Genomic DNA, 17,706 nt, shown 5'->3' on the forward strand with positions numbered 1-17,706 from the left:
GTCCCTGTCACCATTATACATGAAATCAAAGCCCTCTGAACACCTCCAGGAAGTAAACTGCAGCATATAAACACACAGCTATCTTTGACTCAAAACAATTACTGCCAAGCCAACAGGGGCTGACTGACAAATGATGGTAAGCATCTCAACAATGGGTGACAGGTTCAGGACAGAGGTGAAATATGCTGGTGTAGCTTCCTGTAAATGCTAATTTTCCACTGGAACAAGACCTATAACTCTAGCATGTGGGCTCCCGAGCTTCAGTTAATCAAAGCTCAGCAGTCATGTCAAGGTGCAGCCCAGCTCTGCTAAATAATTAAGTGCAGCATTATACAGGCCGTGACATACATACTATCTCTTTAAACATAACAGCACTGGCACTACCCTAACCTACTTCTAATAAAACATTCTGAACATCCTATGAGTTTAATTCAATACTTCCATCTACAGTACTGCCCATATCCACTCACTTTCATGCCTAAGTAATAAGTTATTAAAAATAATTAAATATTATCATTTATCAACAGTGGTGAGCATTACTTTTTAAGAAGTAAACTATTATCAAGATAACATTTCACACTCATAAATCCCCATTGTATCCAAGTTCCAAGCTCGTTAGTTCACATCCAGTCAGGAGCCATTGTTTCTGTTTACCCTCTAATCCTATTCCTGGTTGTCAAGAAGTCGTAACTAGGACTTCACACCAAACACTGACCTGTTATCCACTGTAGACATTTTGATAAGTATGGGAAGGAGGCAGAAGAAAACATGATGAAGCAGAGTTGAATTTTCTTCTACTTAGTTTTGCTATGGCTTCTTCAGGGAACTAAAAGAGGCCCTGAGGTTCTTTAGTTCCCCTGAAACAGCCATAGGCAAAACTAGTCAGGAATAAAGCTTAACTTTACACCACTCGTGTTTTCTTCCACCTCTTTCCTGTTGTCCCATAGTTAAGGTGGCAGTCTTAAGCTCTGCTAGACTAAATGAGGAACAGCTAGTGATGACACTGCTAACTTGAACTGTCTAGGAAAGCTCCACACTACCAACAACAGGTCTTCATTTGGTGTGAAACCCTGACTAAAACCTCCTCTCCATCAGGGACGGGAGAAGACGGTGGGGAAAAACTATGGGTGATGCGTATATTGCATAACTCAAACACACACGTTATGCTAATGCACAACTTATTCTGATTTTCACAATTGTATATTTTCTGGCTGGTTTCCCAACTGGTTCACCCTATCAGGTAAAGATCAAAAAAATTTTCTTAACTTGTCATTTTTTTCTATCTGCAGTCACATGCGATACACATTTAAAATATACGAAGGCTAAAAGAGGACTATAAGAGAATTTCATTTTGTACAAACGCCCCTCAAAAGGTACTTGGATGATCAAATGAAATACAATTTTTATGTAAATCTTAGTGTTCAGTATCTATAATGTCATATGGAAAGGGTATCTGGCTGAATATCGTGCTGTTTACTACAATAACTGTGTATAAACAGACAATATAACATGGTCAGTCTTTCTTTTGCTCTCAGCTTTCCTCACAACCAAGCACTGTGCTAGGAGACAACCAAGGTCATGTAACTTTAATTCAGCTCAGTTTTAAAATATGTACAGTATATCAATGAGATGTGGAACACTGGCTAATCAACCTCTCATTCAAAGATACCCACACCATGTTCCACAAAAATTATCTGTGCATAGAATTCAGTGTACTTGGTTATCACTGATGTTAACCATACATTTTGCATTATACTGATACAATCATAAACAAAATTTCACCGACACATCCCTCCCAGTTGTGGCAATGAAAGATGCTAGCAGAGTCTTGCTGATGTCTGTGAGCGTCGTGCCTTGAGAGTAAATGTAGAAAAGAGTAAAATGATGGTTACTGAGAGAGGTGACTCCCAGTGTGATGTTACAGTGAATGGAGAGAGACCTGAACTGGTGAGAGAGTTCAAATACCTGGATAATGTGCAAAAGAAGTGGAAAGCAGAGTGACACAAGGAAGGAATGCAGCTGGTGCTATGAAGGCCTTGATAAGTAACAGAGGCTTGAGTGTTGCAGCTGCACGAGGATTACACGACGGAGTGTTAGTGCCAACTTTAACATATGGATGTAAGACAATGGTGTGGCATGAAAATGAAAAGTCAAGAGTGCGAGCAGTGAAGATGGGACTGCTGAGGAATGTGTGTGGAGTACAAAGAGTGGATAGGACACGAAATAATGTGATTCATGAAAGATGCGGAGCGAGGAAGTCTGTGGACACCAGAATCGAAAAGTGTACTGAGGTGGTATGGTCATGTGGAGAGAATGGATAACAACCGAGTGGTGAAAAAGGTATATCTGAGCTAATTTGAAGGAGGAAAGAGGTGAGGTTGGCCAAGGAGAAGTTGGAGGGATATGGTGGATGAGTGTGTGAGAAAGAGAGGTATGGAAGTTGGCGAGGTTTGGGGACTCACAAGAGATCGACCTGGCACCATTTTTTAACATGACAGTGTCCTGATTGACTCTATCGGATATATTTATATGAAGCTACAGAACGTAGTGAATGTTTTTGGCGTATCAGATAAAGCCATGATTCCGGGGGCTTGAATGATGAGTGAATGGATGTGTGGAAGCGTGGCCCACTGGAGAGGGCAAACTTGGGCTGTCTAGACGCTGCTACTCACCCTGCCCTAGGGTGGGAAAGGAGGTCCTGATGATGATGATGGTGATGAATAAGACACACACAAAAAAGTATAAAAAAGAAAGGAAACATTTGCTCCCCCACTTATGTACTTTAGAGTTACAAACTGTTAGGATATATATATATATATATATATATATATATATATATATATTATGTATATTATTTTTAATTTACTTTTGTAACTGTTTGTCATTGACATCTACATTAAAACTTGGCACTAACGAGGAACCTACACATGGCGGTGCTGTGAACCCTGAGTGGAACAGCTGTGGCATCCACCTGGGATCCAAACTTCCTCATATTTCCTGCACCTTGCCATGGGAAGGAACCTTGACTGACCCTGATGATGCACTATCTACCACAAGGGGCTGCCAGGTCCCTGCATGGTGTATGTACTCTACTGTGCCTGTAGGACAGCTCCACAGAAGCAGTCGCTCATTTTGTGGACAGCGGGGCTACTCAGCCAAAAAGACCGGAGCTAAGCAACAACAACAACATTAAAAATTAATGGCAATGTATTAATTATGAAATTTACTTGAAGCAATTGGTACAACGATGGTATTTCAGTTTCTATTCGTGTTAAAAAATAATTACATATAATTGACCTCAGGCATTTGTAAAATTCAAAATTTGAACTTTTCATGTTACAGACCAACCCTCAAAACCAATTAAGTTCATAAGTAGGTAAGCTATTATATTCTCCAATAATCAGGGAAGAATGACAAATATGAAAGACAGGACGTAATACTGGCAGGGGCATGTCGTGACCATCTGCTATAACTTCAACACTGTCTCATGACTCAGCTTCAGATCTCCCCATCCTGTGCAGGCATGGGATACCTGTACTAGTTTCAGATTATAACAGTGATGATGATATGACGATACACCAATATGTCTGCCTATGTGAGTGTATGTTGTATACAACTTTAGATAAATACACAAGATGCTTTCCTTGCAGTTTTCTTACTCCAACTGAGCTCGCATCTTTGCCAATGAAACATTAATAAAGCTAAATAAAATTACATATAATTAACCGTGCTACAAATTTTACAAACTCTACAGTAAGAGAATATAATGTGCAAGAACATACATGAGTAGTAAAAATCAACCTACAGAATGCATAGATAAACTCTGCATTGCAATTGTGTACCATGATCTGTCTATACATTGATAAACTTGTCATAAAAATCATATGTAGAGGAGTATGACCATAAATTAACCTTCAGACGATGACAGCTCTTTCCCAGCTGGAACAAAATCACTCAATGACACATGAGTGAAACAGCTGATGTCTACTGTTATCAAAGGAGACCGCTGTTAAATTTCATTCTACAACATATCACTCCTAATCTATATAAAACTGTCTGGTGGCAGCATGAATTAAGTACCTCAAGAGGGCCTAAAGATAAAAATCAATTTCCAAAGATGGGTATAATTAATAAGATATACAGCAACTCTCATTCCCATCATCGTCACAAGGTTAGCACCCTTAGGTCATTCCCAGACATCCTGCAGATTGTATTCTAAGTGGCTTTGGAGACTTCACAGCATCTCTTCCTTGGTGATTCATTCTACACATTACACCTCAGTATCCTCTTGTACATTATATGTGGGAGGGGGGAGTAATTTGGGGGGAGGGCAGTCAAATGATGGGTGACAGAGCAACTTGGAGGCATTTTGTCTGCGGCCACCCTTTGTGGGATTAGGACGTCGGGCTATAGATAGATAGCTAGATGGACATTATTCATGGGAACTATGTCAATTAATAAAACTATATAAATACCACACATGAAAATATTAAGGTGTAACAGACAAATAACTCAGTGATGAAAAGGTGCAACAAAGACTCTTATGCCACCTAGAGTACAGCCCAGTGTTCAGTGAGTAAAAATACATCTGATATGTTAATACTATAGAGCACAAAAACACAAAACTGAAATAAAACTTATGGATACTGTCATTACTGGAGAACCTGCTTGTAATCTGTACAGCCATATACAAGTCGTGTAGCTATGGACATGAGTGAAGTTAGAGGAAAAACCTTTATAGACTTAAATGACAATGCTCATTAGAAATAAGTTAAGCTTTATCACACCTTAACGGACAACACAACTAAACCTAGACAAAAAGAAAATTACTGTACAGATACAAAAATAAGATTCATTCAACACCAAAGAAAAAGATAAACAAAATACTAATCAATACACTTCACTAACCTCCAAAATCTGATGTAGTAACTTTCATTCTATTCTTGTTACTAACAGATGATTATATCCAGCTTAAGAGAGACTTTTTATGCAAGAGAAGTTAATTATAGTAACTTGATGGCCAAGGATGACAGAGGGGATTCACTTGTGGGTATCCTTTTAGTGTCTCGTGATAGATAGATATAGATACAGATAGATAAAGAGTGAGGTAGACTATAGAGGAACTCTCCCAAAATGAATCAAGTCGTCTGGATATAGCAGAATAAAATCAGTCATCAGATTGTAGAGGTTATCCCCCTGAATATGGTGATGTACTTTTCAGAGTATTTGTGCTATCTCCAGAAGGTTTTAACCAGTTTAGAACAGGCTTTTTGAACTGGAGGGGTTTGATATAGCCTTCATTAACCCCTTCTATGCTAGGGGCCTTCTTTTATGCTGAATAAAACCATCTGGCAGCAGCAGGAAATTTTAAAAGACATCACTGTATTCTGGTAGTTCAAACACGCTCCTGGAAATAATCCCCACACAAACACTCGACTACGATCACATTTGAAACGGCGGTGGAGGGACTAGGCTCAATCCTTTGGTTTACTTGCAGTTGATCTGGGGCTGTATTTATAAACTATCCACAGCATAAGTTGTCTATGGGTATATGAGTGCTTGTACACTTGCTCCAAAAAGTATCATATTCGGTGCACATTTCGCACGAGGCAACCTAACCCCACAGGCGATGATTCCAAGTCATGCTGGCAAACCAGTTTTCATGGGGATGCATTATATCAACTGCTTATGACGTTTTCTATTATACAGTTATCATTCATTCAGTCATTCATTGCCAGATGCCATGTATCCCAAACAGGGTGGCCAAGAGCTTAGAGTTAATTGTTTTACAGGGAGGGGCACTAATCCTCCACCAACCCCACTTGACACGTAGGGAAAATACCAGTAAATATTCCGATGAAAACTGGTTAACCTTCTTAGGACATCAGGAGCTATACTGATCACTGGACATCATCACCTCCCTCCTGCATGATACTTTTTGGATCCTGTGTTCATATACAGTATATGCCTTCACTCATACAGCTACAAAACATTTGCCAAAGACAAAATATTAATGTGAAAAAATAAAAAAACGAAACTATCTGTGACAATACCGGACTGTTGTTAATACTTGTTCATCGTAAAAGCTGGTAATCACTTGTACATGCGTTTGTCTTCATTCACAGAGCTACCGAATTCTGTACAGTCAAATGAGACTGAATAATAACTGAACAAAGATGAAAAACTAAATCTGTGATAAGCTACCTTAACTGTTATGGAGACTTGTTTATAACAAAGAATATCCTTTATAAATACAACCCCAAATATACAGGAGCTTCACAAGCACAACATCAACATGGCTTATTGCAGTGAAGGTGCTGTCATACAAAACATCTGGATATGAAATGTTGCTTTGCATATTTGGAGACACATGTGCATCTCACCCATTTAACCCAGTGGGCCCAGGAACATCTCTTTTCATTTTGTTCCTGCCATGTCCTGATGATTTTACTCAGTTTAGGACAGATCCTTCAGACTGGAGGGGTTAGACAGTGTCTTTATAAACCCCTTCAATATAACAGACCATTTCTGAAGCTGAATAAAATCATCTGGTGGCAGTAAGAATAAACAAAAAAGGGTGTCATCCAGATTCATGGGCTTAAATGCAGAGGTTCCTCAGAGGGCTCCTAAATGGTGTATGAAAGAAGATAAATCTCAGTTCTACATCACTTCATTTCTATACAAGTGATGCAGCTCACACCTGTCATTCTACATGTCAGCAGTTTAGAATTCTGGCATAATTTTAAGAATCTGATACAATGTAATCAATTTGAATTAAAACATACCGGTACCATGATACCAACTTCAATGAAACACACAACCAATGTCTGACAAAAGGCACCCTAAAAATTAAGATTAACCATTGCATCAGAAATCGAGCTCAACTGCAATCCTTTCACTCTGGGAACTCACAAATCACAATGTCATTAACCTGTTCAGTCCAATTACATATATATTACTCTTGGTAACAATTTCATTAATTCAAGGAGACTGTTTAAACTCAAAGGTTGGGTACATCCTTCACTGACTCCTTCATCACCAGAGGATACAATATTTATCTGTTTTAATTTTATTCTTGATACACAATGACAATAATTTTTTATGTTAACTGCCAGGATCAGGTAGTATAATTAATCAGTCCTACACTAACTATATCATTAACCAGTCCTACACTATATTAACCAGTCCTACACTATATCATTCGGAGACATCATAAATAAAATCAAAATTTCATCGGACTGAAGAGGTTAAATCAAGCTCCCAGCCATGCCAATCACATCCTTGCTCCTGCCTGCGTGGGTTTCTACTAGACATATAGATACCAATGTCTTAGCAGCAAAAGCCTGACTTCTCTGGCTCAGCCTCCATTAAGCTATAGGAGTGGTTGGGCCGTGCAAATCCGGTTTTAATGCCATCCCATCCGTCCTCCACCTTGAACTCTCCACTTAGTATCTGTAATGACAGGTATGTATGTTAAATGAAATTAGCGCTTTGTATTGCCCAAGAAATTTAAAGCATAAAATAGCATATAATTATTAAGTACCAAAAACTGTGCCAATAAATAAGACTGAAAGCTGAATACTATTTTGTTAATAAAAAAGAAAAAAAAGGCATAAACTACTGTGTAGGGGTAAAATATTAAATCATCAAATAACGGAATGCTTCTTCTGAGGTTGGCTTTAGTGCAGCAGTTATTATTTATGGATTGGAAAATGAACCCTGTGCCAAAACCAGCTATCACTTCCTAGCAGTTGCTGCAGGCTATAATGTGACTCATTCTGATGAGGGCATTACATGTGATGGCACTGTGCACCTTGGGTAAAGCTGCTGCGGCATCCATCCAGGAGCCAAACTATCTCATATTTCCCTGCACCACGACTTAGGAAGAACTCTGGTGAAGTGATAGCTACCATAAGGGGCCACCGATTCCCTGCAAGGTATATGTACTGTACCTACAGAACAGCCCCAAAGAAGCAGCTACTTGCCTTTGGCTGGTGGGTCTGCTCAGTCAGATGAATCACAGTTAACCCCTAAGCTGTGGCAGCCCTAAACAATTCCTATGTCCAGGGTGTGGGAAAACCAGTTTTAAAAATCGTGCTTTCACCATGTGTTATGACCCACTTATACCTAACCAAACATGATAACAGTTTAGTCAGTCATAGTTTACACTCCACACTGATGATTCACGAACCACTCATCAAGCATGAGCAGCAGACGCAAAAAATGACCAAAAAGTTCACAGTATTTCATGCGGCTCTTCCAGAATGTACTACCCATTCTACCAATCACCATTTCCGGAATGCTATATGCAGCCGAGGGGTTATGCAAGAACAACATAAACGTGACTTGCAGTCTGAGCTTTCATTATGCTTGCTTCTGGCTAAATGATTAAGGCAAAACAGTTAAGAAGAAGAAAAAAAAAGTAAATCAGGACCTTATCGTAGACCTCTTGTGTGATAGTTTTGAAAGCTTCCTCCACATTGATGCCCTTCATAGAGCTTGTCTCCACGTAGCTGATGTTGTAAAACTTGGCTAGTGATAATGCATCCTCCTTCCTCACCTCTCGCTCATCTTCCATATCAATCTGAAACATGAAAACTCAGTGAAAGTACCTGACGAAGCCTGTATTTCCTGCCACCAACCACTTTCATAACAATAATTTGATTCCAAGCAATCTTCATTATAAGTCATTGATGCACTTCACTGCATGAAGCTTAGTATGTACATTTTCGAAGGCTTATGGCTAAAAAACATTTTAAAAATGAATATGAATCACCGTAAAACATACCCATCCTTACATGGGAAAAAAGATTATTATGGCAATGATGAATGTAAAACACCCACAAGTTCCACTGATTTTAAGCATGCAGACAACAATGAAGTGATTGTGAACAACCAGGTACAGCAGCTAGTCTATGCAGAGGCACAGATTGGTGATGGAAGTAAGAACAGTGGTGGTAAAGATCCATCCACATCTTGTGACAGAAAATTATTGATGCTAGTATCATGTAGTTGTATTACTGTAAGCAAACTTCTTCCTCTTTTAACATGACAGGATCATGCTGCATGGCAGATCTCCCTCCCTCTCTCTCTCGCTCTGGCATATACACACAATGCCATGGTCTGGAATGACAGGTAACCCTCTCGGGACCAAAAGACGCGAGTTGCGTAACCACGGCCTACAGTTTCGCTTCTACCTCAATACTCCTTTTTCACAATACTCTTGAATAGATGTACTTTCAGTTGGTGACGTAATCAAAACTAGCAAATGCTTTAATTAAACAAACACAACAATTGTTATTTCACTACAAGCAACCTGAAACATCTGGTAACAGGCGGCTGGATTTGGCTGGATAATATCAACATCAAATTGTAATAGGTGGTTGGAATTTGCAACAAAACCACGGTCACAAAAGAGTTAAAAGACTAATTCAATATTTGTTCCAGTTAAACAGTACTATTTTTTTTTTTTCACATGGTATTACCTAAATCATCACCTCCAATCAAAATTTTAACCAACTTATGCCCCAAGTCTTGTGCATGTAATGTACTCAGGTATTCTAAACTACGGAGATGTCGATGACCAAGAATCTTTATCTGATACAGTCATGACTCGGTATACAAGAGTTTGGTATGCAATAAATCAATAAAATGATGAGGTAAAAGTTATATTCGTTTTGGGTTAAAGATCATGGAATTCACTTATATGACATCTGTAGTGGTTGCATGTAACAATCCCATGCATACGCAGTGCCTCCCATTCAAGCTGACAATCAGACCTTTAGGCCAAGATGGCCAACCTGGTGTTTATGCGTGCTGTGATTGTCTCCCTTTTGCTCTGTCTCACACTTGCTAGGCCACTGAAACACCACTGCTATTGCCAAACAACTGTGCAACTGGGCAATGAATAGCTATCTATCCCTCTATCTATCTATAACCAGATGCCATAATCCCGTATGGGGTGGCCATCCGTTTTTGAGTTAGTTATTTTAAGGGGAGGGGCACTAACCCTCCTCTAACCCACTTGTTGACACGTAGGGAACATGTATATTTTGTTCTATGGTTACCACCCAGCATTGTAAATAGTGTCCTGGCTTACAGGAAACCATTAGGCATGTCACTTATTGTAAAGCCACCTGAAAAGCAAAGAATAAGTAATAAAAAATAATAAAATGTGACAGGACAGATGGGAGAAATAGGAAGAGAGGAGGAAAGACACAGAAAAAGAATGATAAAGGTGAAGGAAGATGTAGGCAGCATACGGTACATCATGTAAGTGGATGATGGTCAATACCACATACCACTATCAACAAATAACACGGCATGCAATATTAAGTGGAGCTGTAACTTTTCATATTTGATATACTGAAACTTGTGACTTGGAAATCATGTTTTTGCAAGGATGCTACCCCTAGTGGAATGGACGGTGCAAATGAGGGGTTCCGAGGACAGGCCTTAAAGGTAGAGTCTTTTGAGATTTTACGTTATGAAGCTTTTGACCCCGACATATTCCCATTGAACCCACGTTAAATTGACAGAAACTTACAATGAATCAGTGTGTGATAGGTTTTCACTTGACATGACCCCACTGTATAATGAGTCACGACTGTATTTTGGTGAGTCTTCCGTTATTCATGCACATGACCTTTTCTTACTGAATATGAAGTTACATAATAATTGAATGCAAAATTAATTAAATAAACAAAAGAACATTTTTACTGCTTAAAAAATGATATAGTAATTACCTAAACTGGTAGGGACAAAATTAACTTAATGGTACATACGGAACTATGACTTTCAAAATACATCAAATACAAATTATTCAATGAAGGACACAAAAATAATTCATCTGTATAGCTGAGCCTTACCTTAGTTCCAACAAGTATAAAAACAGCTTTATGTGGCTCAATGTGTCGCTTTGCTTCCATGATCCACATTGGAACATGTTCGAGTGACTTCTTGTTGCAAACATCAAACACTACCAACGCTCCAACAGAATTCCGATAATATGTGCGTGTGATTGATCTGAAATAAACAAATGTATAAATATATGGCAGGCTACTGTGTCAATGCTGTACCTTCCCACAAAAAATGTATATGAAAGGCCCTGGTATCACAAAACATCTTTCTCAGATTTTCCATTTAGGTCTTAAAAACAAATTTATAACCCAAAATGCAGAAAAAGAAAGGTACATTCCAGAGCCACCAGATGCCAAAAGATCTACTAAAATAAAGATGTGTTCCACGTGGCTTCAAATACAGGTACAGTAAGAAGCAGGTTCATTTTGAGCATGCCATCTAGCCTGTTTGTTCCGTGATTCTTTTTATATATGTCACAAATACCAGAAAATATATGTACTGTATTTACATATGAAAAGCAAACTTACTGTACCGAAATTAATATGAAATAAGATGCCCTGCTTAACAAAGAGGAAGTTGCTCACCTGAACCTCTCCTGACCAGCTGTATCCCACAACTGTAGCTTTATTCTTGTTCCATCTGTTACTTCAATTAACCTTGCAAAGAAGTCAACCCCAACTGTAGGATCGGATATCTGCAAGAAAAAATACGATAAGTTCTTGCTACAAGTCACCTCTTCTATCTATTTATCTATTGCCAGACGCCATAATCCCGTAAGGGGTGGCCATTTGGCTTTGAGTTATTTGTTTTATGGGGAGGGGCACTAACCCTCCACCAACCCACTTGTTGACACGTAGGGAGCACGTATGGTTTGGTTATATGGTTACCACCCAGCGTTGTAAATGGTTTCTTGGCTTACAGGAAACCATTTGGCTTGTCACTCAATGTAAAGCCACCTGTAAAGGAAAGAAAAGCAATAAGAAGTGACAGGAAAGATGGGAGAAATAGGAAGAGAGGAGGGCAGGCACAGAAAAAAGAATGATAAAGGCTAAGGAAGAAGTAGGCAGCACTACATCAAGTGTGTGGATGATGGTCACCGTCACCTCTTATGGCACTAATTTTTGACCAATAAGTTTACAACAAATTACAGAAAACTACCTATCTATCTATTACCGGGTACCTTAATTCCATGTGGGGTGGCCACAAACAAATCACCTCCATGTGATATCACTTTTAGTTTTCATTTCTTATATGCTCTCCCAAACTCATTCTCCAAGTCTTGCAGTTCTCCTTCATCTTCAAGTAATAATACAGTATCATCCGCAAACAACAGAAAAGGAAGTTGCCAAATGCTGCCCTCTCTTCTTTGGGTACCTCTAACATCCATGGCCCCACCTTGTATAACTCCATCCATATACAAACTTAACAACCATGGGGACATTACACATCCCTGTTTCATCCATCCATCCATCATCCGATCCTACGTTGCCCCATGAGAAGCCTAGGAGCCCGGGGCTAGGCAGTGACCAGCCTCACTCATCCCTGATTGGCATTATGTGAACAATAAACCCCAACCACTCCTTGGATATAAACCTTCACTGGCTCAATCTGACTGGAGCGCCGTAATTACCCGCTAAACCACCAGGCGCCAAAATTTGGTTACCAGTGTATATGGTTACCACTCAGCATAGTAAATGGTTTCCTGGTGTACACGAAACCATTTGGCTTGTCACTCAGTGTAGCAGCACCCAAAGGCAGAATGAAGAGGAAAGAATGAAGGAAACAAAGAAAGAAGAAGGTGTGTAAAGTCACCCGTAGGCAGAAGGATGAGGAAAGAATGAAGCAAAGAACGACAGAAGAGGATGGAATGAAAGAAGGGTGGAGGAGAGGAAAGGGCAGACACCTGAGAGCAGTACTACATCAAGTGTATATTTCAATCTAACATTTTACCTACTGGTACCTATATATAGCCAGACACCTTAAGCCTGCAAGAGATGGCCACAAACAAATCACCTCCATGTTGCCCTGTCCCCTACCATTTTGCTGCCCTCCCCTCAACTTACACCCTCCCTTCACTCCTATACTGTACTTCCCTACTTCATCCCTCCATCTCATCCTTAGTCTCCCCCTCCTTCCACTTCACTCACATACACTCTCCTAGTTAGTCTCTCACACTCCACCTCAAACCACCTCAGTGTATTTATCCTAACACTTTCAATCGCATATACATCCACACCACAATACTCCTTCACTTCATTTCTCAGTCTGTCTCTCCATGTAATTCCACATGCTCCTTGCAAGTACGGTAAACCCTCGATATAAGGTATCTTGGTATTGCGAATTTCGGATATAATGAACGGTCAAATCGTGACTGAACTTCCCCCGGATTTTGCGAACAAAGGACACTAAATGAGGGGGAAGTTCGGGAATCAGCCCATGATGACAACAGCATCCCTTCCTGGCACAGTAAGTGTACTGTAACAGTACTACATTATACTGTACAGGTATTCTTATTATACGGTAGGTATTGTATTTGTATGTACATCATCATAACATATTGTATTTACATGTTCAACTTCATAAACCATTGAATTATCCATGTAATACTTCATAGAGTTAGTTTAGGTTATGTCTGAGCACATAGGATCGAATGACTCCCCTTATATAGTGAACTGAGTTCAGTAATCCCTCGGAAATACCGACCCCTTGTATATATCGAACTTTCAGATATAGCGACCCACCCCTCCCCCCCCAATTAGTTGGTCATATCGCGGGTTTACCATACTGTTACTCATTTCTACTACTCTCACACTCAACTAGTGCCTTTCCAACGAGGTCCAAGCTTCACTTCATACGTGTGAGTGGAGATCACAATACTGTCATGCAACGACTCTTTTACTTTCATGCTCACTTCCCTATCTCTTATCACTGCTTTCAATGAAGCAATGTAAAGTGTTTAAAAAGGCAGTGTTTGTTTACAGATGAACGTTATCTTGTGGTGCACCTAGACAGATGGATGCCATCTCAGAGAGCCATTTTTGAAAGAAATTACCCTTATCAGTGCCTATTTATCTAACCTAACCTCAAGTTTCATAACACACATTTATCCTAACCTAGCCTATTTCATGCTAATCTAACCAATTCTATGCTAACCTAACCAAACTTATCCTAACCTAACCTATCCCATATGTAATCAAATTTTCCTTGTTTCTTGATGCATCCTCTTCATACCCGAATGTATGGTACTTCTGTACACCTTTACAGTCACTGAACCAGTTCAAAGGCGGGTAAAAATTGTTGATCAACTTTTAAGAGGTGGTCCTGTCTCCTTAATGATTAATGAGTAAATTTTCAAATACAGTACAGTGCTGTATATTATACTGAAATGTGGCAACTACGATGGAATGATTGATATCTGCATGAGTGGCCCATGCACACTCGACAGGTATAAACTCACGAACAAAGTCCTAACATCTAACCTCAAGATAAAGATACTTGTGAACAATCCATAACAGCTTGGAGGGCAACAAGCCAAATTTCTGGTCAAGGGAGGCAAAGGCATTTTTAACTGAGCAAGTGAGGGATATCCCAGGTCCATGGTACTGCAGAGATCCAGGATTTAAGAAGGATAACCTGATGAGGTATCATACGAATTTGGAGTTACCAGTCTTTCAGCTCTCATCACCAAGCAGTTACTTAATGACTGCAATACCCATTAAGAAAGTCATTAGCTGGCTCATGTCCACTGTTGTTACTCATAAACACGTCATCTGCTAGGAAGTCGGGACAAATGACCTCCCAGTCACATGGGGTGAACTTGATAAAGAAGAACGTGGTCATCAAAGCACCCCATGTGTGACTGGGATGGCTGAGTGTGGACATCCATTCTGTTCTACACACAACATTCATGGGTCCTCGTGTGATAGCGGCTTAAATACTGTACGTCGGTAAACTTTTTTTTTTTTAAGGGATTCCACTTGTATCTGTGGCTGTTCATTTCATAACATGAACAATTCAGTATTTATATTATAGGCTTCTCTTTTTCTGCAGTTCTTTCTTTCCCCCAACTATTTTTTTTCTTCTGTTCCTTGATCTGATATTAGGCTTATAGGTAGTTTGAAAAATTATTTTAGACATTAAGCTTATCTATCCTTGATTCATATATGATATAAACAGGGGGTTGAGATGCTTTGTAGTGGGACGTGCATCACTTGTTGTTACATGGCAAAGTAGTGTCACCTAAATACACTACGATTTCTTGGCTTGGCTTGATGTGGTTCATTAAAAAAAAAAAAAAAAAAAAAAAAAAAAAAACTTGCAACATCAACTCACACAGGCCAAAAACAAGCTGGTGGTATGGAAAAAAATGCTGAAAATAAGGAGCCTATAAATCAAATATTCATACCAATCTCTAAAGGGTGGCTACGATTCCAATATTGCCAGGGCTCAGTTAGTTGCCCCTCACTTTCTGTAATCGTATAAATGGCTTGGATTTTGTTTTCCGGAGTTCTTCTTTAATATCTATCTATCTATCTATTGCCAGATGCCATAATCCCATAAGGGGTGGCCATTTATCTATCTATCTATCTATCTATTGCCAGACGCCATAATCCCGTAAGGGGTGGCCATTTGACTCTGAGTTAATTGTTTTACGGGGAGGGGCACTAACCCTCCACTAACCCACTTGTTGACACGTAGGGAGCACATATGGTTTGGTTACATGGTTACCACCCAGCGTTGTAAATGGTTTCTTGGCTTACAGGAAACCATTTGGCTTGTCACTCAATGTAAAGCCACCTGTAAAGGAAAGAAAAGCAATAAGAAGTGACAGGAAAGACGGGAGAAATAGGAAGAGAGGAGGGCAGGCACAGAAAAAGAATGATAAAGGCTAAGGAAGAAGTAGGCAGCACTACATCAAGTGAGTGGATGATGGTTGCTACCACCTATACAATGACTAATCATCTTTCTACGACCCTGAAAGCATCCTTCAATGTGTTAAAGATCTGAATCAGGTTAAGGATTTGTAATTTTTGCCCAAATTTTACAATGTACAGTTTCATTAACAACTAATAACTGTCAAACCCTCATTAGAAATACACAGGCCTATGAGAGAAGACTTCAAAATATTTCCCAGAATAATGCTGATGACAAGGTCTTTCTACTTCAGTGAGCACCACCTTCATATATGGCTAACAATGACGTAAGAACCTGTGGATAAACAGTTCATAAAGGTGGTATAATGTGAGACAAACAATATTATTCTCTCTACACTAATTAGAGCTAAAACCTGAGGGGATATAATGGTAAAAAAATGCTAATACGCCAAAGGCCTTGATTTTAACATCTCGTATGACACCCTCGCCTCGTCACCCTTCATGTGACTACCTACGCATTCCTCTAACAAATTAATATATCTATGAAAACCTCAGAACTCTTTAAATACTGTGTCACTAAGTATAAGGAACCATAACCTGATCGTGTGGCAAAATCTTATAAATAGTTTGTACGCAATTAAATGATGACTAACCTCGAAAAACTTCCCGTCTGTAAAGTATTTCAAAAGCGAACTCTTCCCGACTGTCGAATCGCCTATTAATATTAACCGAAACTGATAGTCAAATATTGGCTCCACCATGTCTGATTATACCGTATCAGTCTGAGCAAAGGGGGACTGCCACACACAAATATGAGACCACAAGCTTCCTCACAACTTGTTTGTTTTTACTTCTCAGCTGACTGTAAATATTCCAATAATGACTCATATTCCAGATGTACAGGTGGCCCTATTTCAAGATTCAGGTGGTTTACAGGTATTATTTAGGTGTGAGAATATGATTTAACATCCCTCCCAGGAAGTGATTTGTGGTTGCTGATTTTGTGTGTAATATTTTTCGAAGATCTTAAAGGTTGCTGCTCGTGTTTACATTCTGGCGGACGTCATGAATCGGGAGTGACGCCGCCGCCACCACCATGGCACTCCCAGCACCACATTAAATATAAATGTTCTATGAAATGTCAGTGTAAACTATGCCTAGAAACTGGTATAAAATTAGCCTGATAAGCAGTTCAAATAATGAATCTATCTATTTTACTCTCTATGCCATTAATACTTGATTGCAGGATAAAGTACTTGATTTGCAAAGGATAATTAATCTGTAATTTGTTATGCTCTGTAATTTCATAAACTGGTGGCCAGATAATGCCGTAAATACTCTTTCTGGATATTTATGAGTACTTTATTTCATTCCGTTTCCCTAGCAATCATTCCATCGACGCACATATAACCATTATAATATTAGGGTGAGCAATATGGCGGCAATTGTCGTCTCCCCTGGGTATTGTAAAGTGATTTGTTGAGCCATCAAGTTCCTGTACACCATCAATGTGATGTCATAGTGTGCGCAACTTTAGGGCGCACCAGGGGGGCCCGATTTTCCCGCTCCCACCACGTCACGTGACCAAGTGCGCCAATCAAAACTCCTGAACCTGCGCGAAGTTGAGGCAGACGAGCTTTAAAAATGGCAGAGAGAGGTGTGGGCAAGAGAATTACGATAGAATATAACCATGAGGATAGTGAAAACGCCAGTGGTTGCTGCCTTAGCACTATTAACAACTCTCTACCGGAACTTGGACGATGGTAAGTGGAAACCTGAGTTTGTTGGAGGAAATCAATACATAAAAGAAGAGATGAGAAGGCAGCATCAATTGATCTGCGGCGCGCTGGGGTCGGCGTGTAAGTCTGTGGTTTTCTCCACGTTACTACACGGCTCGATGACATCACAGGCTAATGCCCTTCAAGTTTCCCCGTCCATTTCGAAAGCTCCCTGGAATATTTTTGTATAACAG

The 17,706-nt window shown here is 39.6% G+C and overlaps 2 protein-coding genes across 2 annotated transcripts in view; one reads left to right on the top strand and one right to left on the bottom strand.

Moving 5' to 3' along the window:
* Window positions 1-7,329: 7,329 nt before the first annotated feature.
* Window positions 7,330-16,516, bottom strand: Rab39 (RAS oncogene family member Rab39). The gene is made up of 5 exons (XM_080287085.1): window positions 16,388-16,516; window positions 11,445-11,554; window positions 10,869-11,025; window positions 8,435-8,584; window positions 7,330-7,452 (listed from the first exon to the last, which is right to left on the bottom strand). The coding sequence occupies exons 1-5, from the start codon at window positions 16,493-16,495 to the stop codon at window positions 7,330-7,332; spliced, it is 648 nt and encodes a 215-aa protein (XP_080143211.1). The 5' UTR covers window positions 16,496-16,516.
* An 862-nt stretch (window positions 16,517-17,378) lies between these two features.
* LOC145418769 (queuine/queuosine transporter SLC35F2-like) overlaps window positions 17,379-17,706 on the top strand; it is a 237,526-nt gene continuing 237,198 nt past the window's right edge. Inside the window, exon 1 of the mRNA XM_080287103.1 lies at window positions 17,379-17,497. Within this exon, the coding sequence (XP_080143229.1) occupies window positions 17,379-17,497 (119 nt within the window). The remainder of the gene's footprint in view (window positions 17,498-17,706) is intronic.

Source organism: Coenobita brevimanus, chromosome 116, assembly GCF_032717465.1.
Source record: "Coenobita brevimanus isolate Jiangsu-jjx chromosome 116, ASM3271746v2, whole genome shotgun sequence".
Classification (NCBI taxonomy): domain Eukaryota; kingdom Metazoa; phylum Arthropoda; class Malacostraca; order Decapoda; family Coenobitidae; genus Coenobita; species Coenobita brevimanus.